Source organism: Ranitomeya imitator, chromosome 5, assembly GCF_032444005.1.
Source record: "Ranitomeya imitator isolate aRanImi1 chromosome 5, aRanImi1.pri, whole genome shotgun sequence".
Lineage (NCBI taxonomy): Eukaryota > Metazoa > Chordata > Amphibia > Anura > Dendrobatidae > Ranitomeya > Ranitomeya imitator.
The window spans coordinates 581,731,311-581,759,161 of NC_091286.1; the positions used below are offsets into that span (position 1 = coordinate 581,731,311).

At 44.7% G+C, this 27,851-nt stretch overlaps 1 protein-coding gene across 1 annotated transcript in view; it reads right to left on the reverse strand.

The window, feature by feature from the left end:
* Positions 1-11,725: 11,725 nt before the first annotated feature.
* Positions 11,726-27,851, reverse strand: part of LOC138638518 (galactose-3-O-sulfotransferase 2-like) — a 103,951-nt gene continuing 87,825 nt past the window's right edge. Inside the window, exon 2 of the mRNA XM_069727888.1 lies at positions 11,726-12,684. Within this exon, the coding sequence (XP_069583989.1) occupies positions 11,845-12,684 (840 nt within the window). The 3' untranslated portion in view covers positions 11,726-11,844. The remainder of the gene's footprint in view (positions 12,685-27,851) is intronic.

Genomic DNA, 27,851 nt, shown 5'->3' on the forward strand with positions numbered 1-27,851 from the left:
ACAAGAGGTTGGTACACAAAATGAGAATGCTTGGTCTGGGGGAAAATGTGTGTAAATGGGTTAGTAACTGGCTTAGTGATATAAAGCAGAGGGTGGTTATAAATGGTATAGTCTCTAACTGGGTCGCTGTGACCAGTGGGGTACCGCAGGGGTCAGTATTGGGACCTGTTCTCTTCAACATATTCATTAATGATCTGGTAGAAGGTTTACACAGTAAAATATCGATATTTGCAGATGATACAAAACTATGTAAAGCAGTTAATACAAGAGAAGATAGTATTCTGCTACAGATGGATCTGGATAAGTTGGAAACTTGGGCTGAAAGGTGGCAGATGAGGTTTAACAATGATAAATGTAAGGTTATACACATGGGAAGAAGGAATCAATATCACCATTACACACTGAATGGGAAACCACTGGGTAAATCTGACAGGGAGAAGGACTTGGGGATCCTAGTTAATGATAAACTTACCTGGAGCAGCCAGTGCCAGGCAGCAGCTGCCAAGGCAAACAGGATCATGGGGTGCATTAAAAGAGGTCTGGATACACATGATGAGAGCATTATACTGCCTCTGTACAAATCCCTAGTTAGACCGCACATGGAGTACTGTGTCCAGTTTTGGGCACCGGTGCTCATGAAGGATATAATGGAACTAGAGAGAGTACAAAGGAGGGCAACAAAATTAATAAAGGGGATGGGAGAACTACAATACCCAGATAGATTAGCGAAATTAGGATTATTTAGTCTAGAAAAAAGACGACTGAGGGGCGATCTAATAACCATGTATAAGTATATAAGGGGACAATACAAATATCTCGCTGAGGATCTGTTTATACCAAGGAAGGTGACGGGCACAAGGGGGCATTCTTTGCGTCTGGAGGAGAGAAGGTTTTTCCACCAACATAGAAGAGGATTCTTTACTGTTAGGGCAGTGAGAATCTGGAATTGCTTGCCTGAGGAGGTGGTGATGGCGAACTCAGTCGAGGGGTTCAAGAGAGGCCTGGATGTCTTCCTGGAGCAGAACAATATTGTATCATACAATTATTAGGCTCTGTAGAAGGACGTAGATCTGGGGATTTATTATGATGGAATATAGGCTGAACTGGATGGACAAATGTCTTTTTTCGGCCTTACTAACTATGTTACTATGTTACTGAGTGAGGTTTTCTGGAGCAATCCAGACCCTTTTGCAGAGAATTCTGTTTTTTTCTGTGGTCGTTTGTACCGACAGCTTTGAAGATGAGTTATGTGAAGAACACCATCCGAGTGACGTTGGAGCCATCTATCCGGGCAAGGAACAGCGTGGTCTTTATTGTACGTGACCTTATTGAGGAAAAGGCTGGAGGAAAGCGGGAGAACATCTATAGCATCAATGAGTTCCCTAATCAAGGTAACTACGATGTTACTTTTATGTCGGAGCATTATTGCCTGAATGTCTATGAGTGGTTCCGGAATCATGCCGGAGATCCCTGTTTGAAGGGAGTCAAATGTGAACCACTGTTTGGTCTTCAGGAAAGGCAGGTGACTATCACTGTCTATAACCCCTTTACTGAACCTGCATTGTTGGAGAGCTTCCTCTCACAGTACTGTGACTTTGTTTCAAAGGGAGAGAAGCAAGTGAACTGTTTAGGAATCTTCAATTGTCGATACAAATATCGTGTAAGGTTCAGAAGAGATCCTGGCAGTGTGGGTGGGTTCAGACACCCTCCGGCGAACTTCTCTGTGGCAGGGCATAGGGGTTTCCTCACGTACCCTGGGCAGCCTCTGTTTTGCAGGAGATGTTTCTCTTTTGGACATGTCCAGGCAGACTGCCAGAAGGGGCAGTGTTGCCGAAACTGCAAGAAGGAGGGGCATATGGCTGGTGATTGCCCGATGGCTAAGACCTGTGACGTGTGTGGTAGTAGTGACCACATGTATAAGGATTGTCCGTGGAGGGCGCCTAGACGCTCAGAGAGTGAATGGAGAGAGGAGGAGGAGAGAATGAGGAGGTTGGCGACTATCAGGAAGGAAACTGAAAGAATGGAGAGAGAGGAAAGGAGGGAGAGGGAGAGGGAAAGACGCTCTGTGACTCCAGGTGACATTGTGCTAGCACCCCGTGGTACTATGAGTGATGCACAGAAGGAAGATAAGGAGTTTTGGTTGGCGGCAAAAAAAGTAGAGAAGGGGTTTAAGAAGAAGGAAGAAGATCAGGAAGAAGATGAGGAAGAAGATGATGATTCTACTGTGCCTGAAATGTTTTCTCTTGAGGAAGCAATGGATGCAACGGAGGAAGACGTGCGTATTTCGGAAGCTGAGAGCCCTGTGCACCCCTCAGATCCTCAGAATATTAGAGGGCTTTCTTCAGATCAGGACAGGGGTGCGAATAAGTGTCAGAGGGAGGAAGATGGGGAAAGTGATGAGGCATGCAGTAGTATGCCTAAGAGGAAAATTGGGCCAGCTAAAAAAAAATGGAGTGAGCACGAAGGGGTTAGTGGTTCAGAGACTTTCTGTTCAGTCCGAATGGCAGAGGAGGACAATGGTGATACTGGGTAAAATGAAAGCTCAGTGGATCTGTTTTTTTTTTTCTCTCCTTTCTGTGAGTCTTGACCTTTGTCAAGGGCTTTTTGTGTAATGTGTGTAGTTTCGTGGTAATTTTTGCATTGTTTTTTGTTTTTATAGTATGGGTTTTTCTATAGTTTCTCAAAATGTGAGAGTTTTTAAGAAAGCGAGGAGGAGAGCAGCAATTTTGGATTTTTTAGCTATGCAGAGTGCATCTATTTTTTGTTTGCAAGAATGTGGGATTGTGGATGGTGTGAAAGGGGATGAGTGGTCTTATGGTGCGTCTGTGTGGTCTGGTAGTGCAAATAATAGAAATGATGGTGTGGGTATTTTAGTTAAGAGGCAGGAGGTTGTTTTGAATAATTATTTGGTGGTGGAGGTGGGGAGGTGTATCTTAGCAAATTTTGAATATAAAAATGCTAAGTTTTGTGTTATCAATATTTATGCGCCAGTAGAAAAAAATGAGCGTAAGTTATTATTTGAAAAAGTGAAGCTTTTTGTTCCAGGAAGAGTGCCTGTGGTGATTGTGGGTGATATGAATTATGATGTGGGGGGAGTGAATGTGGATGTGTCTGGAAAAGTTTTGCTGGAGTTAGTTACTGACTTTGATTTGAGTGATATGCAGCGTGTGTGTAAGGTTAACCCTTTGTTAGATACCTTTTTTTCTGATAGTGGAAGAGCACAGTCCAGGTTGGATTATTGTTTTATTTCTAAAAATATTATTCCTGTTGGATATAAGCAGGATAGGGTCGTTTTTTCGGACCATGTTTGTGTGTTGTGCGAGTTAGATATTAATGTTAGTGGTGTGTGTTTGGAAAGGGTTTGTGGAAATTAAATGTGAAATTGTTGGAAAATGAAGCTGTGAGGAAGGAGTATGTGAGAAAGTATGAACAGTGGTGTAAAAGTAAGGAAAGTTTTGGGAATGTTTGTGAGTGGTGGGATTGGGTTAAGAGGCAGACAAAAAAGTTTTTTAAAAGTGTGGGGTATGAATTTGCGGCAATTAAGAGGGAAAAGTTTGTTAAGTTGAATGCCCGTTTATGTTTATTGTATAAATTGAGGGAAGGAGGAATGGAGGTGGAGGAGGGGATAAAAAAGGTTAAAAAAGAAACTAAAGAGTTTTTGGAAGAGAAAGGGAAGAGTATTATTTTTAGGGCAAAAATTGATAGAATGGAGCAAGATGAAAGGTGTTCGAGGTTTTTCTTTAAAAAGGTTTTTGGGAAAAAGCAGAGTATGGGTGTTTTGAATGCAGAGGATGGAAGAGAGGTAAGTGGGGAGGATATGTGTGAACATGTGGCTAAGTTTTATGAGGAGCTGTATGCAGTGAAGTGGAGGGATGAGGCGTTGGAGGAGGATGTACTAAGTGTATTAGAAAATAAATTGAGTGAGATGGAGAGAGAGAGAGTGATGGGTGAGGTGACAGGTGATGAGGTATGGAAGATAATGAATAGCATGGCCTTAAATAAGACTCCAGGAGAGGATGGACTTCCTATAGAGCTTTATAGGGTGATGTGGCATGTGATTGGTAAGGATTTTGTGGATATGTGTAAGTATATGTGGTCTAGTATGGAGGTGGCTGAGAGTATGCGTGCAGGGATGGTTGTGTTAATACCTAAAAAAGGAGATTTGAAGAGTTTAAAAAATTGGAGACCGATAACGTTGTTGAATTGCGATTATAAGATCTATGCGAAAGTAATGGCGAATAGGATGCGTGATGTGATAGAGAGTGTGATTGGGGATGAACAGTGTTGTGCAGTGCCTGGGAGACGTATACATGAGTGTGTGTGTATGTTGAGAGATTGTTTGTGGGACTGTATGAGTCGGAAGAAGAGTGTATTTGTTTTGAGTTTGGACTTTGAAAAGGCGTATGATCGGTTATCACATAGTTTTTTGTTCCGGGTATTATTGAGAATGGGGTTTCCGCCTGATTTTGTTTGGAGGGTGAGGAGCTTATATAAAGACATTTATAGTTGTGTTTTGATGAATGGTTCTGTGGGTAGAAGAGTGAATGCTTTTTCAGGTGTGCGACAAGGTTGTCCTTTGTCTCCTGTGGTTTTTATTTGTGCGATTGAACCGTTGCTTTGTATGTTGAGGAAAGATAAAGTGATTAGAGGTGTACAAGTGCCAGGAGGTGGAGGGAGGGAATGGAAGGTTAGTGCTTATATGGATGACGTGTGTGTTTTGTGTGATTCAGAGTATTCTGTGAGGCGGGTGAAGTTATTAGCGTCTATTTTTTGTGGTACATAGTGGATGCTTTCCTGAAACGGAAAGTACTTGCAAGCAGCATAATACAAAGAATAGCTGGTTTACCCAGAATCCTTTGCAGTAGGCGGAGCTATGCAAATCATCTCTTTCCACCCCAGTCTAATCCACAGCGCTTGGAACCGCCAAGCGTGCAATGCTGCGGATTAGTTTCTAAATTTACACAGCCAACCAATTCCTACCTGTGGACACGTGTTTCGGGCTTTAGGCCCTCATCAGCACAGGGCTGGAATTGGTTGGCTGTATGGAGTGGGGCTCGGTGAGCAAGCGATACACACATGCTAGCCACCTTAGGGAGAGACCCAAGTTGGGCTAAATGTAGCGGGACGAAAGAGACCGAAAAGCCCTCTACTTAAAGGAAATACATAGTGGATGCTTTCCTGAAACGGAAAGTACTTGCAAGCAGCATAATACAAAGAATAGCTGGTTTACCCAGAATCCTTTGCAGTAGGCGGAGCTATGCAAATCATCTCTTTCCACCCCAGTCTAATCCACAGCGCTTGGAACCGCCAAGCGTGCAATGCTGCGGATTAGTTTCTAAATTTACACAGCCAACCAATTCCTACCTGTGGACACGTGTTTCGGGCTTTAGGCCCTCATCAGCACAGGGCTGGAATTGGTTGGCTGTATGGAGTGGGGCTCGGTGAGCAAGCGATACACACATGCTAGCCACCTTAGGGAGAGACCCAAGTTGGGCTAAATGTAGCGGGACGAAAGAGACCGAAAAGCCCTCTACTTAAAGGAAATACATAGTGGATGCTTTCCTGAAACGGAAAGTACTTGCAAGCAGCATAATACAAAGAATAGCTGGTTTACCCAGAATCCTTTGCAGTAGGCGGAGCTATGCAAATCATCTCTTTCCACCCCAGTCTAATCCACAGCGCTTGGAACCGCCAAGCGTGCAATGCTGCGGATTAGTTTCTAAATTTACACAGCCAACCAATTCCTACCTGTGGACACGTGTTTCGGGCTTTAGGCCCTCATCAGCACAGGGCTGGAATTGGTTGGCTGTATGGAGTGGGGCTCGGTGAGCAAGCGATACACACATGCTAGCCACCTTAGGGAGAGACCCAAGTTGGGCTAAATGTAGCGGGACGAAAGAGACCGAAAAGCCCTCTACTTAAAGGAAATACATAGTGGATGCTTTCCTGAAACGGAAAGTACTTGCAAGCAGCATAATACAAAGAATAGCTGGTTTACCCAGAATCCTTTGCAGTAGGCGGAGCTATGCAAATCATCTCTTTCCACCCCAGTCTAATCCACAGCGCTTGGAACCGCCAAGCGTGCAATGCTGCGGATTAGTTTCTAAATTTACACAGCCAACCAATTCCTACCTGTGGACACGTGTTTCGGGCTTTAGGCCCTCATCAGCACAGGGCTGGAATTGGTTGGCTGTATGGAGTGGGGCTCGGTGAGCAAGCGATACACACATGCTAGCCACCTTAGGGAGAGACCCAAGTTGGGCTAAATGTAGCGGGACGAAAGAGACCGAAAAGCCCTCTACTTAAAGGAAATACATAGTGGATGCTTTCCTGAAACGGAAAGTACTTGCAAGCAGCATAATACAAAGAATAGCTGGTTTACCCAGAATCCTTTGCAGTAGGCGGAGCTATGCAAATCATCTCTTTCCACCCCAGTCTAATCCACAGCGCTTGGAACCGCCAAGCGTGCAATGCTGCGGATTAGTTTCTAAATTTACACAGCCAACCAATTCCTACCTGTGGACACGTGTTTCGGGCTTTAGGCCCTCATCAGCACAGGGCTGGAATTGGTTGGCTGTATGGAGTGGGGCTCGGTGAGCAAGCGATACACACATGCTAGCCACCTTAGGGAGAGACCCAAGTTGGGCTAAATGTAGCGGGACGAAAGAGACCGAAAAGCCCTCTACTTAAAGGAAATACATAGTGGATGCTTTCCTGAAACGGAAAGTACTTGCAAGCAGCATAATACAAAGAATAGCTGGTTTACCCAGAATCCTTTGCAGTAGGCGGAGCTATGCAAATCATCTCTTTCCACCCCAGTCTAATCCACAGCGCTTGGAACCGCCAAGCGTGCAATGCTGCGGATTAGTTTCTAAATTTACACAGCCAACCAATTCCTACCTGTGGACACGTGTTTCGGGCTTTAGGCCCTCATCAGCACAGGGCTGGAATTGGTTGGCTGTATGGAGTGGGGCTCGGTGAGCAAGCGATACACACATGCTAGCCACCTTAGGGAGAGACCCAAGTTGGGCTAAATGTAGCGGGACGAAAGAGACCGAAAAGCCCTCTACTTAAAGGAAATACATAGTGGATGCTTTCCTGAAACGGAAAGTACTTGCAAGCAGCATAATACAAAGAATAGCTGGTTTACCCAGAATCCTTTGCAGTAGGCGGAGCTATGCAAATCATCTCTTTCCACCCCAGTCTAATCCACAGCGCTTGGAACCGCCAAGCGTGCAATGCTGCGGATTAGTTTCTAAATTTACACAGCCAACCAATTCCTACCTGTGGACACGTGTTTCGGGCTTTAGGCCCTCATCAGCACAGGGCTGGAATTGGTTGGCTGTATTTTTTGTGGTGCGTCAGCATTTAAGGTGAATTGGGAGAAGAGTGAGTGTAAGGTTTTTGGGGGAGGGGTTTTAAGTAAGGATGTAGGAGTGAATGAGGTGACTGGGTCTATTAAGGTTTTGGGTGTGAAATTTTCAGAGAGTTTGGATGGGAAAGAAAGTTGGGATGATGCGAAAGGAAAGGTTGAGCGGAAGTTATGTTTTTGGAAGATGAGAAGTCTTTCGTTTTTTGGAAAAATCTTAGTTATTAAAAGTGTGATTTTGCCTATTTTCTTATATATTGCAGTGGTCTTTCCGCCGGGGTATATGTGTATGAGGGGGTTAAATAGGATTCTGTTTGTGTTTTTGTGGAATTCTAGAATGGAGAGGGCTAGGAGGGAGGTTTTGGTGAAACGTTTAGAAAAAGGTGGGTTGGGTTTTCCAAACCTTGAGGTGTTTTTTGGTGTAAATATTGTGGTTTTTGTGTTGAGGGTGATTAGGATGGATGGCAAGTTTTCTTGTCTGTGTAGGTTTTTGTTTGGGGCGTATTTATTTTGTTTGAAGTGGCGAGAGAGGGATCTGAGGTATCCGGTTGCTTTTGACGTGCCTAGATGGTATGTGTGGGTTTATAAATTTTTGGTGAAGTATGAGTTATGTGATGTGGATGTTAGGTTGTTGAGTAATAAGAAGGCTGTATATAGGATGATTGAATGTAGAGAGACAGAGTGTGGAATAAACATGGTAAGAGGGAATGATATAGAAAAAGTATGGAAGAAAGTGCGGTTAGACGGTATGACGAATAGGCAGAGTGAGATTGTGTGGCAGTCTTTGCATGGAGTGTTACCAGTTAGGGAATTTCAGAAGAATCGTGGGTTGGGGAGAAATGATATGTGTCCGAGAGGTGGGTGTGGTGGAAGGGAAAGTGTAATACATGTGTTTTGGAATTGTCATTATGCTAGGGAGGTGATTGGAAGAATGGGACCGTTGTGTAAAGAATTGTGTGGTGTGAGCTTGTTATCATTCGAGTTGTTCATGTTTGGCTTGGGAATGTGTGATGGAGTGAAGGAGAGAGTGTTGTGGTTAATAGTTGCATGTATAAAGGAAGTATTATGGGATGTGAGGAATGTGTATGTTTTTAAGAGAAAGGAAATTGTAGTAAAGAATAGTCTAAAAGTGATTTTGGGGAAGATGTATGTGTGTTTTCTATGGGATAAAAGATGAAGGGGGGAAGTGGATGCCGAAGGGATTTGGAAGGTGAAGAAGTGGAGATACCTTGTAAATATGTCTTGACTTGTTTTTTCTGATGTTGTAGTAAACTGAAATTTTCTGATGATGATGGGAACAGCTTTTGTGTTTTGGATTTGACGCAGCTGTTTGGGATTTTTCTTTGGTCTTGGATTTCTGGACCGTGGATTTTCCCATCTGAGGGAAAAAAAAGAAAAAAAAGAAACAGCTGTCTGTGGATGGATACCATGCTTGGCATAGGTGGTTTTCCTTTATTGGATGTTTTCCTTTATTGGATGCTGCCCTTCCCTTGGTTTTTCCTTCCCGGGGAAAGGCCTGGCTATTCACTGCCTGCGTTGAGAAACACGTGATGGTGTCTCCGCAGCTCCTCTACATATGTTTGGACTTTGTCGACCTTTATCTGTGCGTACCCTTTCTGGCGCCATGGGAGCGATTCTGAAACGCTACAGGTACAATTTGCATTCAATATGGTCCCAGTTTTAATACATTTAGGAGGCCGTAATGGCACAGCGAATATAAAAAACATAAAGTGGGATTAATGTGGTTTTGCTTTCAACACATTTAGGAGGCTGCAATGGCACAGCAAATATAAATATCGTAGAGTAGGACTGCCCCATTATGAGAATGCCTTGGCGTGGCGGTGTGGCTTAAAGAATTGATCAATTGTTTGCTAAATGTCTCATTTTGATATACAGTTAGAAATCAATATGTGCATTTGCACTTTTTGTATTGCGTTCTGACCATAAGCAGCGCTGGCTTCTCCCCTTTCACTTATAACATAACCTTTATCAGAATTTAACTGGCTATCAAGCTGAGAAGATGTAAAGCAGACTCTCAGCTTTCAATTGTAGTCGCTTCTTTCAAACACAAGTACAATTGAAGCAGGGGTGGATTAAGGGTAGCCAGGGCCCCAGGCTGTTCAGACACTGTGGGTCCCCCGGTCATGTGACGGGGTCATGTGATGGGGTCATGTGACGGGGTCATCATATACCTGAACCAGATTATTCCAGAAAAATAGTTGCTGTGTGAAACTATAACCTGTCAAACATCCATTGATCTAGTCAATTTACACTTCAGTTAGGAAGAAAAAAGCTAAAAACAAAAAAAAAAAACAATACTATCACCATAAGTGCCAGTATTCGCAGGAGATCTGTACTTAGTATGCAGTGTCTGTGTAGAGGTAATACAGTGATCACTGGTGACATTATACACAGGACTTCTGTATATAGTATACAGTGTATAGTGTCAGTGTATAGGTAACACTGACTCACCAGTGACGTCTCTAGGTGAAGTCCTTCATCTTTCATCCAGCACAGACCTCCATCACTTCATTCAGCCAGGGCTCGTCTCTGCAGGAAATAACACAGTTATCTCGAGCTCCACTTGCAGAACGCATTACTTAATTTTTCCCAACTTCTACATTACACCACATAAAGAAAAAGAGGCGGCATAGTGTCACTCTACATAGTAACAGGACCGCCCCATTTAAAACAGTGTCCTCAAAAAATAAAATAAATACATCACTGCAGTAATAATTTTCCTTAATTAGCCCCTATAGTAATAATATCCCCCATCCTGGCCCCGTGTATCTCATTTCTGGCTCCAGCCATATGTTCTCCAATTCTGCCCTCATGAGTATCCATTCTGCCCCATATGATCTCCCCATCCTGCCCCATCAGTCTCTATCGTATCCATCCTGCCCCATGATCCTGCACGATCTGTCTCCAATCCTGCCCGATGTCTTTCATTCTTCCCCGTGTCTCCAATCATGCCCCGTATCTACATTCTGCCCATGTCTCCAATCCTGCCCCATCTGTCTCCAGTCCTGCCCCCAGTGTGTCCAGCATCTCTGCCCCCAGTGTCCAGCATCTCTGCCCCCAATGTCCAGCATCTCTGCCCCCAATGTGTCCAGCATCTCTGCCCCCAATGTGTCCTGCATCCTGCCCCCAATGTCCAGCATTTCTGCCCCCAGTGTCCAGCATCTCTGCCCCAGTGTCTCCAGCATACTGCCCCCAGTGTGTCCAGCATCCTGCCCCCAGTGTGTCCAGCATCCTGCCCCCAGTGTGTCCAGCATATTGCCCAAAGTGTGTCCAGCATATTGCCCCCAGTGTGTCCAGCATATTGCCCCCAGTGTGTCCAGCATCTCTGCCCCCAGTATGTCCAGCATTCTGGCCCAGGCCCTCCGGATTGCTGTTCACAATTAAAAAAAAAAAAATTGAGTTCTCCTCACCTGTCCGCGCTCCTTCAGCAAAGCTCCCTGCAGCAGCGCGCACTCGCCGGCGACTGACAATGACATAAGACGCTGGTGACGTGCATGCTGCTGCAGACGTCAGCTGCCAGTCTCCAATTGGCTGGCGGATGTTAACTATTGACGTGCGGGCGCATGCCCGTACGTCAATAGAGTTAAACTGCCGCAGCATCGGTAGGGGCCCAGTGAGCAGATGAGACGGGGCCCGATGCAGGCCCCCTCTGCCCACCGGGCCCATACGCCAGTCAGGGCAGTAATGCCCTGATGGCGGTGGTCAATCTGAGCGGTAGCCCAGGGCCCCCCACACCCCTGGGCCCTGGGCTGCTGCCCAGATTGACCTCATTATATTCCGCCACTGAATTCAAGTGCTAATTGCTGGCACTTTCGTGGTAGGTTGACATCACTAGCATGATCAGGTCAGCTGATCACACAGTTGATATTACAGCTGTGCCGTATAGGAGGTGGACGGCAGCAAGGCTAGTACTACAATGGAGCCCAAAACACAGGAGTTCTATTGGGGGGGTGTAAGGAGGTAACCGTATCCGGGAAGGGGGAGTGTGTAAATGTGTTAGGAGATGACATACATAGTGGATGCTTTCCTGAAACGGAAAGTACTTGCAAGCAGCATAATACAAAGAATAGCAGGTTTACCCAGAATCCTTTGCAGTAGGCGGAGCTACAGTATGACAGTATGCTTCCCAGTTCCAAATTTATATTTGAGGTAGGCTGTATGTACTATGTACATCTCTGGAATCATGGAACATGTCAGTAAAGATGATATTGTTCAAGTTAGCTATTTAATGCTCTGTTCACATCTATATTCTTATTTCTGTTTTGATACCCGACGGACCATTTTTATTATCAGATTATCAGATGTTTCTGATTTCCACCATGGTGTCAATTTACTGTGTTTCTAAGCAAAGCTTTACGGGTGTAGGAAGTGGACATTTGTTAAATATTGTGGAATAAGGAATGTTGGGTGGATAATGCGGACGTCACAACTTTTACAACAACAAGGTCACATGTTCATGGCTTCAATGATAATTTAATAACATTCTTCATTGGTTTTCCTAAAATTTGTAAAGTTGTTGTCCTTTGTATGAGCTTTTTCCTCTGCTTATTTTGTAAAATTGTATTGTACTGAAGTCCTGGAGTGACGAGTCTTTTGCACAGCAGCTCATCATCCTTAGATAGTCCAACCTTTAGGTTGTAACCAAGGATCCTGGCAATCCCAGATTGATATGGCTGCAATGACTGGTCCCTAATTTCTTGGGGGTCAACCTCATCCTCAAGACATTTTTCAGACATCAAAGTCCTCATTTTCTGTAGTTCTTTAACCTCATGCTCCATACGTTCCACTCCAAATGTCTGTACACGTTTCCAGAAAGTATTATTAAAATAGACATACATATCCCAGTCCAAATTATTCCATGATTTTATCTTTTCTTTAGTTTCCAGTGTTAGTGTTTTCTTAGTACTGTTGCTTCTACTATTCAGAGGGAAAGACAGGACATCATAAAAAGACCAGCACAGAGCATCCTTCAGGAGAACAAGAGACTCATCATAATATTCTGTGATCAGCACCAGATCAAATATGTTATCCATTGCGTGCCATGATAATACTGATTGCTCAGGGGAATCATTAGGCTCAAAACCTAAATCAAAAGTTATCCAATCCTTACCAAGATAGCCATGTCCATCTGTACCTTTGTAATATATTTTTGAATTGTTTAAAAAATCTTCCAGGTTTTTAGCCATTTTGAAGGGTCCATTGTTCCTGTTATAGGCAAAAGATGATTCCATCCGAGAGACTGGGTTTCGCAGGATGGTGAAGTAGAATGTGTCGTCTGGCATCACTTTTCTAACCTGTTCAAAATTAATTAATTAGATAATTAATCCATTCTAAAAATGACATTTCAGTAAAACCTTCTATATAATTGTCTACGGGTCACTTCCGTCTTCCTGTCTGTCTGTCACGGATATTCATTGGTCGCGGCTCTGTCTGTCATGGAAATCCAAGTCGCTGATTGGTCGTGGCAAAACAGCCACGACCAATCAGCGACGGGCACAGTCCGGCGGCAACATGGCCGCTCCTTACTCCCCGCAGTCAGTACCCGCTCCATACTCCCCCACAGTCAGCGCTCACATAGGGTTAATGGCAGCGCTAATGGACCGCGTTATGCCGTGGTGTAATGCACTCCATTAACACTGCTATTAACCCTGTGTGACCAACTTTTTACTATTCATGCTGCCTATGCAGCATCAATAGTAAAAAGATCTAATGTTAAAAATAATAAAAAAAATAAAAAATTGTTATATACTCACCGTCCGTCGGCCCCTCGGATCCAGAACACGCCTTTTCCGCTCCTCGCGACTCTCCGGTGACCGCTCCATGCATTGCGATCTCGCGAGATGATGACGTAGTGCACTCTTCAGACCGGAGCGCGCGAGGAGCGTCGGTAACCACTTCAATCCGGGGGCCAACGGAAGGTGAGTATATAACTATTTTTTATTTTAATTCTTTTTTTTTAACAGGGATATGATGCCCACATTGCTATATACTACGTGGGCTGTGCAATATACTACATGGGCTGTGCAATATACTATGTGGGCTGTGCAATGCCACATACTACGTGGGCTGGGCAATATACTACGTGGGCTGGGCAATATACTACGTGGGCTGGGCAATATACTACATGGGCTGTGCAATATTCTACGTGGGCTGTGCAATATACTGCGTGGGCTGGGCAATATACTGCGTGGGCTGTGCTTTACACTACGTGGGCTGTGTCATACACTACGTGGGCTGTGTTATACACTACATGGCCTGTGTTATACACTACGTGGCCTGTTTTATGTACTGCGTGCGTGGGCTGTTATATACTACGTGGCTGTGTTATATGCTATATGGGCTGTTATACACTCCATGGGCTGCGCTATATACTACGTGGCTGTGCTATATACTCCATGGGCTGTTATATACTACGTGGCTGTGCTATATACTCAGTGGGCTGTGCTATATACTCTGTGGGCTGTGCTATTTACTACGTGGCTGTGCTATATACTACGTGGCTGTGCAATATACTACATGGCTGTGCAATATACTACGTGGCTGTTCTATATACTACATGGCCAGCCGCAAACAATCAGCGACAGGCGCAGTCGGGCCACGAATTGGCGCGGGATTTGAAACACGCTTCGCTAATTGGTCGCAGCCGGCCGAATCCTGTGTATTCAATGTATTCTAAAATCTTCATAAATAAACTACATACATATTCTAGAATACCCAATGCGTTAGAATTGGGCTACCATCTAGTCTACTATATAATCGTCTACATCTGTCTGTTTGTCTGTAACGGAAATCCCGCGTCGCTGATTGGTCGCCACATAGTTCACTCACGTTTAGGCTGGGTTCACACTGCGTTGTGTGAACCCGTTTAACGGACTACGTTACACCGCGGCATAACGCGGTGTAACGTAGTCCGTTAGCGCCTCCATTACTTTCAATGGCGGACGCTTTGCTAGCACACGCCCACAATGGGCATGCGCCAGCGATGTGCCGTCATTGAGTAACGGACCCGAGACGCGGGCTGCAGCGTTTCCAAATCCGTCACTGCTAGTGCACTGCTAGCGCAGATGGAGCTAGCAGATGCTCCATCTGCGCTAGCGCAGTGCCAAAGTCGGCACTTGCGTTAGTGCAGTCCGTTTAACGGATTTGTTGAACAGACTGCACAACGCAAGTGTGAACCTAGCCTTACTGAACAAGTTCTGTCAGTCACAGTGCCACATAGTTCAGTCACGTTTACTGAACAAGTTCTGTCAATTACAGTGCCACGTAGTTCAGTGACGTTTACTGAACAAGTTCTGTCAGTCACAGTGCCACATAGTTCACTCACGTTTACTGAACAAGTCCTGTCAGTTACACTGTGACGTAGTTCACTCACATTTTACTGAATAAGTTTGGTCAGTCACAGTACCACGTAGTTCAGTGACGTTTACTGAACAAGTTTTGTCAGTCACAGTGCGACATAGTTTACTCACATTTACTGAATAAGTTCTGTCAGTTACAGTGTGACGTAGTTCACTCACGTTTTACTGAATAAGTTTGGTCTGTCACAGTGCCACGTAGTTCAGTCACATTTACTGAACACGTTCTGTCAGTCACAGTGCGACATAGTTCACTCACGTTTACTGAACACGTTCAGTCAGTCAATGTGGTGTCCAAAAATATTTTGGGTTGATATTGTTAACAAATATATTATAGAATCTATGTACTTCTTTCGCCCGATGATTTATTTAAATACAGTTAGATATTCATGTAATGGTTTATATATTTTGATGATCTGTTTAATAATTTCATTCAGTTGTATTAAGTTCTATGAGCAATAAAATTTAATGATAATGTATATATTTTACCTGGAAAATCCTGTGCATTCATTGCAATATTCTTAAATCTCCATAAATAAACTACATACATATTCTAGAATACCTGATGCGTTAGAATCGGGCTACCATCTAGTGTAATTATAATTAGGCTACATTTGGGGCAGCTCAGTGACTTAGTGATTATCACTGTAGCTTTCCAGCACTGAGGTCCTGGGTTGCAATCTCACCAGGGGCAACATGTGCAAGGAGTTTATATAATCCGAAAAAGGAGTCACAAAACTGCCATTTCAAGTGTATAAAAATTACAGCATTTATTAATTATCATCATAATTAAAATACTCAGATGAAATACAAAACTCTCAATCATAATAGGGTAACTATGTGAATAGCGGATGTGGGTAACAAACACCATATACCACACCTAAGATCTACGACTTGAGGTCACAGGTTCACTTAACCCCTTCCCGACCCATGACGCCACGTAGGCGTCATGAAAGTCGGTGCCAATCCGACCCATGACGCCTATGTGGCGTCATGGAAAGATCGCGTCCCTGCAGATCCGGTGAAAGGGTTAACTCCCATTTCACCCGATCTGCAGGGACAGGGGGAGTGGTAGTTTAGCCCAGGGGGGGTGGCTTCACCCCCTCGTGGCTACGATCGCTCTGATTGGCTGTTGAAAGTGAAACTGCCAATCAGAGCGATTTGTAATATTTCACCTATTATAACGGGTGAAATATTACAATCCAGCCATGGCCGATGCTGAAATATCATCGGCCATGGCTGGAAACACTAATGTGCCCCCACCCCACCGCTCGCCCCCCCCAGCCCCCCGATCTGGCCGGTACACTGCTCCGGCTCCCCTCCGTCCAGTGCTCCGCTCCCCCCCGTGCTCTTGTCCGCTCCCCCCGTGCTCCAATCATCCCCCCGTGCTCCAATCACCCCCCTGCACTCCGATCCACCCCCCCGTGCTGCGTTCCACCACCCCGTGCCCCGTTCCAGCCCCCCCGTGCTCCGTTCCACGCCCCCATGCTCCGTTCCACGCCTGCCGCGCTCCGATTCCCCACCCCATGCTCCGATCCCCCCCCGTGCTCCCCCCACCCCATCATACTTACCGATCCTGCCGAGCTCCGTCCGTCTTCTCCTCGGGCGCCGCCATCTTCCAAAATAGCGGGCGCATGTGCAGTGCGCCCGCCGAATCTGCCAGCCGGCAGATTCGTTCCAAAGTGCATTTTGATCACTGAGATAGATTATATCTCAGTGATCAAAATAAAAAAAATAATAAATGACCCCCCCCTTTGTCACCCCCATAGGTAGGGACAATAAAAAAATAAAGAAATTTTTTTTCCCACTAATGTTAGAATAGGGTTAGGGTTAGGGTTAGGGGTAGGGTTAGGGTTAGGGGTAGGGTTAGGGTTAGTGGTAGGGTTAGGTTTAGGGGTAGGGTTAGGGGTAGGGTTAGGGGTAGGGTTAGGGGTAGGGGTAGGGTTAGGGGTAGGGGTAGGGTTAGGGGTAGGGGTAGGGTTTCGGTATGTGCACACGTATTCTGGTCCTCTGCGGATTTTTCCCCTGCGGATTTGATAAATCCGCAGTGCTAAACCGCTGCGGATTTATCGCGGATTTACCGCGTTTTTTTCTGCGCATTTCACTGCAGTTTTACAATTGCGATTTTCTATTGGAGCAGTTGTAAAACCGCTGCGGAATCCGCACAAAGAAGTGACATGCTGCGGAATGTAAACCGCTGCGTTTCCGTGCAGTTTTTCCGCAGCATGTGTACATCGATTTTTGTTTCCCGTAGGTTTACATTGAACTGTAAACTCATGGGAAACTGCTGCGGATCCGCAGCGTTTTCCGCAGCGTGTGCACATACCTTTAGAATTAGGCTATGTGCACACGGTGTGGATTTGGCTGCAGATTCGCAGCAGTGTTCCATCAGGTTTACAGTACCATGTAAACATATGGAAAACCAAATCCGCTGTGCCCATGGTGCGGAAAATACCAAGCGGAAACGCTGCATTGTATTTTCCGCAGCATGTCAATTCTTTGTACGGATTCCGCAGCGTTTTACACCTGTTCCTCAATAGGAATCCGCAGGTGAAATCCGCACAAAAAACACTGGAAATCCGCGGAAAATCCGCAGGTAAAACGCAGTGCCTTTTACCCGCGGATTTTTCAAAAATGATGCTGAAAAATCTCACACGAATCCGCAACGTGGGCACATGGCCTTAGGGTTAGGGTTGGAATTAGGGTTGTGGTTAGGGTTATGGCTACAGTTGGGATTAGGGTTAGGGGTGTGTTGGGGTTAGGGTTGTGATTAGGTTTATGGCTACAGTTGGGATTAGGGTTAGAGGTGTGGGGGGGTTAGAATTGAGGGGTTTCCACTGTTTAGGCACATCAGGGGGTCTCCAAACGCAACATGGCGCCACCATTGATTCCAGCCAATCTCGTATTCAAAAAGTCAAATGGTGCTCCCTCACTTCCGAGCCCCGACGTGTGCCCAAACAGTGGTTTACCCCCACATATGGGGTACCAGCATACTCAGGATAAACTGCGCAACAATTACTGGGGTCCAGTTTCTCCTGTTACCCTTGTGAAAATAAAAAAATGCTTGCTAAAACATCATTTTTGAGGAAAGAAAAATGATTTTTTATTTTCACGGCTCTGCGTTGTAAACGTCTGTGAAGCACTTGGGGGTTCAAAGTGCTCACCACATATCTAGATAAGTTCCTTGGGGGGTCTAGTTTCTAAAATGGGGTCACTTGTGGAGGGTTTCTACTGTTTAGGCACACCAGGGGCTCTGCAAACGCAATGTGACGTCCGCAGACCATTCCATCAAAGTCTGCATTTCAAAAGTCACTACTTCCCTTCTGAGCCCCGACGTGTGCCCAAACAGTGGTTTACCCCCACACATGGGGTATCAGCGTACTCAGGAGAAACTGGACAACAACTTTTGGGTCCAATTTCTCCTGTAACCCTTGGGAAAATAAAAAATTCTGGGCTAAATAATTATTTTTGAGGAAAGAAAACGTATTTATTATTTTCACGGCTCTGCATTATAAACTTCTATGAAGCACTTGGGGGTTCAAAGTGCTCACCACACATCTAGATAAGTTCCTTTCGGGGTCTAGTTTCCAAAATGGGGTCACTTGTGGGGGGTTTCTACTGTTTAGGCACATCAGGGGCTCTGCAAACGCAACGTGACGCCCGCAGAGCATTCCATCAAAGTCTGCATTTCAAAACGTCACTACTTCAATTCCGAGCCCCGGCATGTGCCCAAACAGTAGTTTACCCCCACATATGGGGTATCACCGTACTCAGGACAAACTGGACAACAATATTTGGGGTCCAATTTCTCCTATTATCCTTGGCAAAATAGGAAATTCCAGGCTAAAAAATCATTTTTGAGGAAAGAAAAATTATTTTTCATTTTCATGGCTCTGCGTAATATACTTCTGTGAAGCACCTGGCGGTTTAAAGTGCTCAATATGCATCTAGATAAGTTCCTTGGGGGGTCTAGTTTCCAAAATGGGGTCACTTGTGGGGGAGCTCCAATGCATAGGCACACAGGGGCTCTCCAAACGCGACATGGTGTCCGCTAACAATTGGAGCTAATTTTCCATTCAAAAAGTCAAATGGCGCGCCTTCCCTTCCGAGCCCTGCCGTGTGCCCAAACAGTGGTTTACCCCCACATATGAGGTATCGGTGTACTCGGGAGAAATTGCCCAACAAATTTTATGATCCATTTTATCCTACTGCCCATGTGAAAATGAAAAAATTGAGGCGAAAAGAATTTTTTAGTGAAAAAAAAATACTTTTTCATTTTTACAGATCAATTTGTAAAGCACCTGAGGGTTTAAAGTGCTCACTAGGCATCTAAATAAGTTCCTTGGGAGGTCTAGTTTCCAAAATGGGGTAACTTGTGGGGGAGCGCCAATGTTTAGGCACACAGGAGCTCTCCAAACGCGACATGGTGTCCGCTAACGATGGAAATAATTTTTCATTCAAAAAGTCAAATGGCGCTCCTTCCCTTCCGAGCCTTACCATGTGCCCAAACAGTGGTTTACCCCCACATATGAGGTATTGGCGTACTCAGGAGAAATTGCCCAACACATTTTAGGATCCATTTTATCCTGTTGCCCATGTGAAAATGAAAAAATTGAGGCTAAAAGAATTTTTTTGTGAAAAAAAAGGACTTTTTCATTTTTACGGATCAATTTGTGAAGCACCTGGGGGTTCAAAGTGCTCACTATGCATCTAGATAAGTTCCTTGGGGCGTCTAGTTTCCAAAATGGAGTCACTTGTGGGGGAGCTCCAATTTTTAGGCACACGGGGGCTCTCCAAATGTGACATGGTGTCCGCTAAAGAGTGGAGCCAATTTTTGATTCAAAAAGTCAAATGGCGCTCTTTCCCTTTCAAGCCCTGCCGTGTGCCCAAACAGTGGTTTACCCCCACATATGAGGTATCAGCGTACTCAGGACAAATTGGACAACAACTTTCGTGGTTCAGTTTCTCCTTTTACCATTGGGAAAATAAAAAAATTGTTGCTAAAATATAATTTTTGTGATTAAAAAGTTAAATGTTCATTTTTTCCTTCCATGTTGCTTCTGCTGCTGTGAAGCACCTGAAGGGTTAATAAACTTCTTGAATGTGGTTTTGAGTACCTTGAGGGGTGCAGTTTTTAGAATGGTGTCACTTTTGGGTATTTTCAGCCATATAGACCCCTCAAACTGACTTCAAATGTGAGGTTGTCCCTAAAAAAAATGGTTTTGTAAATTTCGTTGTAAAAATGACAAATCGCTGGTCAAATTTTAACCCTTATAACTTCCTAACAAAAAAAAATGTTGTTTCCAAAATTGTGCTGATGTAAAGTAAACATGTGGGAAATGTTATTTATTAACTATTTTGTGTCACATATCTCTCTGGTTTAACAGAATAAAAATTCAAAATGTGAAAATTGCGAAATTTTCAAAATTTTTGCCAAATTTCCGTTTTTATCACAAATAAATGCAGAATTTATTGACCTAAATTTACCACTAACATGAAGCCCAATATGTCACGAAAAAACAATCTCAGAACCGCTAGGATCCGTTGAAGCGTTCCTGAGTTATTACCTCATAAAGGGACACTGGTCAGAATTGCAAAAAACGGCAAGGTCTTTAAGGTCAAAATAGGCTGGGTCATGAAGGGGTTAAACAAAGTATATTATAAATGGTTACACATTACTTGTCCCACTGAGGACCCATAACAAGTGTAAGGCCGGCGTCACACTTGCGAGTTTTACGGACGTAAGAGCGCAGAATCTACGTCCGTAAAACTCGCAAAAAATACGGCACAATTATTCTCTATGCCCCTGCTCCTATTTGCCGTATTTTACTGATCAGTATTATACGGCTTTCTACGGCCGTACAAAATCGCAGCATGCTGCGTTTGTCACCGTACTGCGCAAGAAATACGCCAATGAAAGTCTATGGAAGCGTGAAAAATACGGATTACACACGGACAAGCAGTGTGACTTGCGAGAAATACGCAGCGCTGTTAGAGAGAAAAGCCGGTAATTCAGTGCGGTGTACAGTAAAATCACACTGACAGCTTACAGTAGAATAGGTAGAATAAATGTGTACACGTAGAATAGGTATATATATATATATATGTCAGTGAGACACATATATGTATATATATTAATATTTTTTCCAGCGCTATACAGCTTGAAAGCCGGTAATTCAATTACCGGCTTTTTCCTTCTCCTTCCTAAAACCCGACATGATTTGAGACATGGTTTACATACAGTAAACCATGTCTTCTCTCCATTTTTATTGCAGATTCCACACTACTAATGTCAGTAGTGTGTATCTGCAAAATTTGGCCGTTCTAGCTCTTAAAATAAAGGGTTAAATGGCGGAAAAAATTGGCGTGGGCTCCCGCGCAATTTTCTCCGCCAGAGTAGTAAAGCCAGTGACTGAGGGCAGATATTAATAGCCTGGAGAGGGTCCACGGTTATTGGCCCCCCCCTGGCTAAAAATATCTGCCCCCAGCCACCCCAGAACAGGCACATCTGGAAGATGCGCCTATTCTGGCACTTGGCCACTCTCTTCCCATTCCCGTGTAGCGGTGGGATATGGGGTAATGAAGGGTTAATGCCACCTTGCTATTGTAAGGTGACATTAAGCCAGATTAATAATGGAGAGGCGTCAATTATGACACCTATCCATTATTAATCCAATTGTAGTGAAGGGTTAAATAAAACACAAACACATCATTTAAAATTATTTTAATGAAATAAAAACAATGGTTGTTGCAGTATTTTATTCAACGCCCAATCCAGTCACTGAAGCCAGGGAGCTTTCTAGGTAATTTCCCACGATCTATGAACAGCCAGCAGAGGGCGCCTCACCGCAAATAAAGCTAAATATAGATCATTGATCTATTTTTAGCCTCATTCCCTGGGGTTTTGCAGCGAGGAGCAGCCTGCATTAGCACAGCTCCTTGCTGCAAAATGTTTTAACCCCTTCAGAAGGATTTACATCGTTGGACGTTACAGATCTGCGGAGGGTAAGTATATTGTTGGTTTATTATGTTTTTTTACTCACAGAACGAGGGTCTTCAGTGACTGGATTGGGCGTTGAATAAAATACTGCAACAACCATTGTTTTTATTTCATTAAAATAATTTTAAATAATGTGTTTGTGTTTTATTTAACCCTTCACTACAATTGGATTAATAATGGATAGGTGTCATAATTGACGCCTCTCCATTATTAATCTGGCTTAATGTCACCTTACAATAGCAAGGTGGCATTAACCCTTCATTACCCCATATCCCACCGCTACACGGGAATGGGAAGAGAGTGGCCAAGTGCCAGAATAGGCGCATCTTCCAGATGTGCCTGTTCTGGGGTGGCTGGGGGCAGATATTTTTAGCCAGGGGGGGGCCAATAACCGTGGACCCTCTCCAGGCTATTGATATCTGCCCTCAGTCACTGGCTTTACTACTCTGGCGGAGAAAATTGCGCGGGAGCCCACGCCAATTTTTTCCGCCATTTAACCCTTTATTTTAAGAGCTAGAACGGCCAAATTTTGCAGATACACACTACTGACATTAGTAGTGTGGAATCTGCAATAAAAATGGAGAGAAGACATGGTTTACTGTATGTAAACCATGTCTCAAATCATGTCGGGTTTTAGGAAGGAGAAGGAAAAAGCCGGTAATTGAATTACCGGCTTTCAAGCTGTATAGCGCTGGAAAAAATATTAATATATATACATATATGTGTCTCACTGACATATATATATATATATACCTATTCTACGTGTACACATTTATTCTACCTATTCTACTGTAAGCTGTCAGTGTGATTTTACTGTACACCGCACTGAATTACCGGCTTTTCTCTCTAATATATGTGTCTACTGACATATATATATATATATATATATATATATATATAGACAGTATATATATATATTTTCTTTTCTTTTTGGGACACATGGATCACTTCTATAGCGGTATGTTGGTTTTGCTAGCCTGCGAGAAAACCACGCAGTACGGATGCCATACGGATTACATACGGAGGATGCCATGCGCAAAAAACGCTGACACACCCTGCCTACGGAGGAGCTACGGACCACTTTTTTCGGGACTTTTCAGCGTATTACGGCCGTAATATACGGACCGTATTGTTTTACGCTGTGTGTGACGCCGGCCTGAGTCTGTAACGATATATAGGACTGGACCTCGCCCATATCAGTCGTGGTGTGTATGTGGCACAAGGGGTCCTATGTGCAAATGTAACATCACCTAGAATAAAGTTTTCACTTGAAAACGGTTTGATTTCATTTTGTACTAAGCTGATAATGCTTGTTACTTCACAATTGACCATTTTTTTGTTCAAAATCAAATAAAAAAGGTTGAAAACTCTGCTGTGCATAATAATTTGGAACATGCATTTTGAGTGTTTATTTATTTTTTTTAAAAGATACTATTTTCATAGGCAGTTTGTTCCAAAACATTGCAATTATACTAGAATAGTAGATGACTGAAAAATAACAATGACTGCAATTCAGATAGGTAATTTAGAGAAAATATGAGGAAATATTATTTGCATAATAATTTGGAACACAGTGTAAATAAATGTGAAAAAATGTGAAGCTAGAGACCGCAGTGGAGTAAGGATATCATTGCACACCCCTAGTAATGTGAATGTATTTTAAAGTGATACATACCTAATTTTGTGCTGGGTTATATTGTTACTGGTTGAGTGTCTCACTGCTTTTCAGTTTTCTTATAGCAGCACCTTATATTTTGACTTGGTATTTATGGATATACTGTTTTAGAAGCTGCGCAAATTTATTGTTCCAAGCACTTTGATATCTCTTACCAGACATTTTTTACCCAACGTGATAGCATATCATACATTGTCTGTGGGATCAGTATTTTGTGTCCTCCCATCCACTTTGATATATGCGGTTTCTGGGTGTTATACCTGTAATGTTAGCTATTTCACTTTGTCTATTTGATTCTTTTATGGTTATTTTGTAGTGTCTACTTGTATTTTTGGAATAAATTATTACTTGGATCTTATTTGGGACATTTTGTGCTCTTTTTCTTTCTGTGCTACAGGACTTCAAAGCATCGTTCCGCTCACCACCGCAGAGATACTGCTGAGTCCTATCCCTGCAGTGTCTGCTGAGTGCCGGCCTGTTCCTGTCGCCGCAACCACTGGACTGAATACTATTCCTCCGGCCTTGTCTGCCGAACTGTTTTCTATGTCCGCTGTGCCGCGGACCTACACCTCTACAACATCTCATGCCTGTACCAGGAGACCATGTGCCGAAGGACCCAGAGGATTTACCACTGTCAGGAGACAATGCATCGCCTTTCTGCAGGACCGGATTTGAAACTTCTTACGCTACCTGCGGTGCCACCGAGGAATCTTCCAGCCACCTCCTACCAAGACCCAGAGACTGATAAGTTGAGCTGTTGTTATCTTTATAATAATAACCCCCTGCTTGATCTATTGGTGTGTTACATAAAAACCCCTGTTAACCCTTGCTCTTCCCCTGTCTGTCTCCTGCTAGCATCCTACACTTGGCGTAGTCGGCAGGGAACAGTCCAATAGCAAGCAGGCAGCAGACCAAGCAGTTGGGGGTGGCCCCAGGACTAGCTTTTCCCTGGGGGCCATGCTAAGCAATTTGTCCAAATTCACAGGGAGCAAAACTCTGCTTTGGAGCTGGACTGAGTGCTTTAGATGCATGACGAAAATGCACCCCATGACCCCTGCGCTGGAGGCTGAGGTGGCCATTATGGCACTGGACAGAGAAGGCAGGGATTCAGTGACTTTACGGATCCCCGAGACCGAGATACCTTTAATAAGGTGTTTCAGATCTTGGAGGTGACTCATGGAGACCCCATAGATGTAAGGCAACTGAGAACACGCCTTTTTAGTAGAATGCAGAGGGAGGGGAGACCGTAACCCAATATATGTATGCATTGCAAGTGCTACACACTGCGATTATTAGAAAAGACGGCATGGGAGTAGGACCCACAGACATAATGTTACGAGATCTTCTAGTGACTGGGTTGCGGGACGTGCTGACAAAACAAGCCCTGCGAGAACGTGTTCGGGTGAACCCCCCAAATGACTTTCCCTGAAGTAGGGAGTGAGGCACGCATGCGTGAACAGGAGTAGGGGTGTCTGTAAACGCCATTGCTGAACCCCAATGGGTAGAAGAACTGAGGAGAGAACTTGTGAGTGTGAAAGCAGAACTGGCTGACATAAAGAAGAAAATGGAGGCTACCAGTAATTCTTCAGAGAGCAAGGAAGGCCCAGAGCCCCGCCGTGATTCCAGAATGTTTCGCTGGCCGAGGCTCATCACTTGTTACAACTGCGGAGAGAGCGGGCACACTTCCGGCGACATTTTCCTGGAGCAAAGCGGCCTGATTGGGGCCATGTGATAAAGTTAATGGTGGCCAACCAACTATCCATCCCAGTCACAGGGATGGTATGGATGCAAGTGTCTATCTGCAGGAGAGACCTGGGATGGAAAGGTGTGATACTGACCCAGAGAAAAGTAAGTAATGGACCCGCCGTCACCTTGGGAATGAACGTGCGGAAAGAGTTCGGAAGTCTTCTCATCAGGGAGTCCTCTAATGAGTTTCTAAAACAGTGGGGCCCACATACCTCCTAAAGGAGAATTTACCAACAACTGGCTCGGGTGGCAGAAGTACAAGAGTCTAGATGTGAGGGAGGAGTGTTGGGAAAAGTAATCGTCCCTGCTTCCACCAAACTTGTTCTTCCACTGGGACAAACAGTGCTGTCTCTGCCAGTCCATGCCTGTGTCCCCTTGGAGGGAGTTGAGGTCAAAATTGAATCATCTTCTTCTGAACAATTACCCACGGGACTCCTAGTGGTGCATACATTAGCCACTGTACGAGAAGGGACTGTTCCTGTACAATAAAGGCACAGATGATTGGCCTCGGGGAGACCAAAACATCCAACACCGCGGAGACACCATCACGTGTTTCTCAACGCAGTGATTCTAGAACACTGCCCCCATCCCTTATGGGAAATATGCAGATGCATGAAAAGAAGCTGCGGAGACACCATCACGTGTTTCTCGACGCAAGCAGTGAATAGCCAGGCCTTTCCCCGGGAAGGAACAACGACGGGAAGGGCAGCATCCTATGAAGGAAAGCCACCTATGCCAAGCATGGTATCCATCCACAGACAGCTGTTTCGGGGTTTTTGCCCCTCATCAGTGTGGAGTAGGAATCTGGCTATTAGGAGCAGTGCCTAGTGAAAGGCTATAAAGGCACAGATGATTGGCCTCGGGGAGACCAAAACATCCAACACCGCAGAGACACCATCACGTGTTTCTCAACGCAGTGATTCTAGAACACTGCCCCCATCCCTTATGGGAAATATGCAGATGCATGAAAAGAAGCTGCGGAGACACCATCACGTGTTTCTCGACGCAAGCATTGAATAGCCAGGCCTTTCCCCGGGAAGGAACAACCATGGGAAGGGCAGCATCCTATGAAGGAAAGCCACCTATGCCAAGCATGGTATCCATCCACAGACAGCTGTTTCGGGGTTTTTGCCCCTCATCAGTGTGGAGTAGGAATCTGGCTATTAGGAGCAGTGCCTAGTGAAAGGCTATAAAGGCACAGATGATTGGCCTCGGGGAGACCAAAACATCCAACACCGCGTAGACACCATCACGTGTTTCTCAACACAGTGATTCTAGAACACTGCCCCCATCCCTTATGGGAAATATGCAGATGCATGAAAAGAAGCTGCGGAGACACCATCACGTGTTTCTCGACGCAAGCAGTGAATAGCCAGGCCTTTCCCCGGGAAGGAACAACCACGGGAAGGGCAGCATCCTATGAAGGAAAGCCATCTATGCCAATCATGGTATCCATCCACAGACAGCTGTTTCGGGGTGGATGTTTTGGTCTCCCCGAGGCCAATCATCTGTGCCTTTATAGCCTTTCACTAGGCACTGCTCCACACTGATGAGGGGGCAAAAACCCCGAAACAGCTGTCTGTGGATGGATACCATGCTTGGCATAGGTGGCTTTCCTTCATAGGATGCTGCCCTTCCCGGGGAAAGGCCTGGCTATTCACTGCTTGCGTCGAGAAACACGTGATGGTGTCTCCGCAGCTTCTTTTCATGTTCCTGTACAATGTCTTGATTTGGGAGATCAGGACATCACCATTTTTCCCAGAAGTGTGGTGGCCCGAGTAATGAGTCCACCTGATGAAACAATACCCTCCCAAGCAGTACAAGTGGAAGTACAACCTGGAGACCCTTGGACTGTGGCAGTGAACTCCATCTCAGCATCAGAACCTCATTACATCAAAGAGAGCTGACCCATACTGAAATTAATCCGGGCCGAGTTGACCAAACTCAAACTCACCCAGGTACAACAGGTAGAAGCTATGCTGGGGAAGTATAAAGATGTTTTTGCTCTCCACGAAGATGATTTTCGCTGCACCACGGCCATTACGCACGGGATACCAACTGGAAGCACCACACCTATAAGAGAGCGTTATCGACAAATTCCCCCACAGTTATACCTACCAGGAGGTGAAGAACACGTTGAACCAGATGTTGCAGCGGGTGTGATTAGGGAGAGCCAGAGTCCATGGGCTGCCCCAATTGTGTTAGTGCGGAAGAAGGATGGTACCTTACGTTTTTGTGTGGATTACCAAAAACTCAATGCCTGTACCATGAGAGACTCATACCCACTACCTAGGATTGAAGAGTCCCTATCCACTCTGGGAAAAGCCAGGTTTTTCTCTACATTGGACATCGCCTGCGGTTACTGGCAAGTACCCATGTCTGTACAAGATCGAGTGAAGACAGCTTTTATTCTTCCCATGGGTTTGTACAAGTTCAATCGAATGCCGTTCAGCTTAGCTAACGCTCCCGGGACTTTTCAACGCAACATGGAAAGGTGCCTAGGGGACTTGAATTTTTAATGCACGCTCATTTACCTGGATTACATATTAGTCTATGCGGCTTCATTCAAGGAACATCTGCAGTGCTTAGAACAAGTGTTGGCCCATCTTCAGAGACATGGACTAAAAGTGAAGCCCCAAAAATGAAATTTGTTTTGCTCACAGATTGAGTACTGGGGCCACGTCG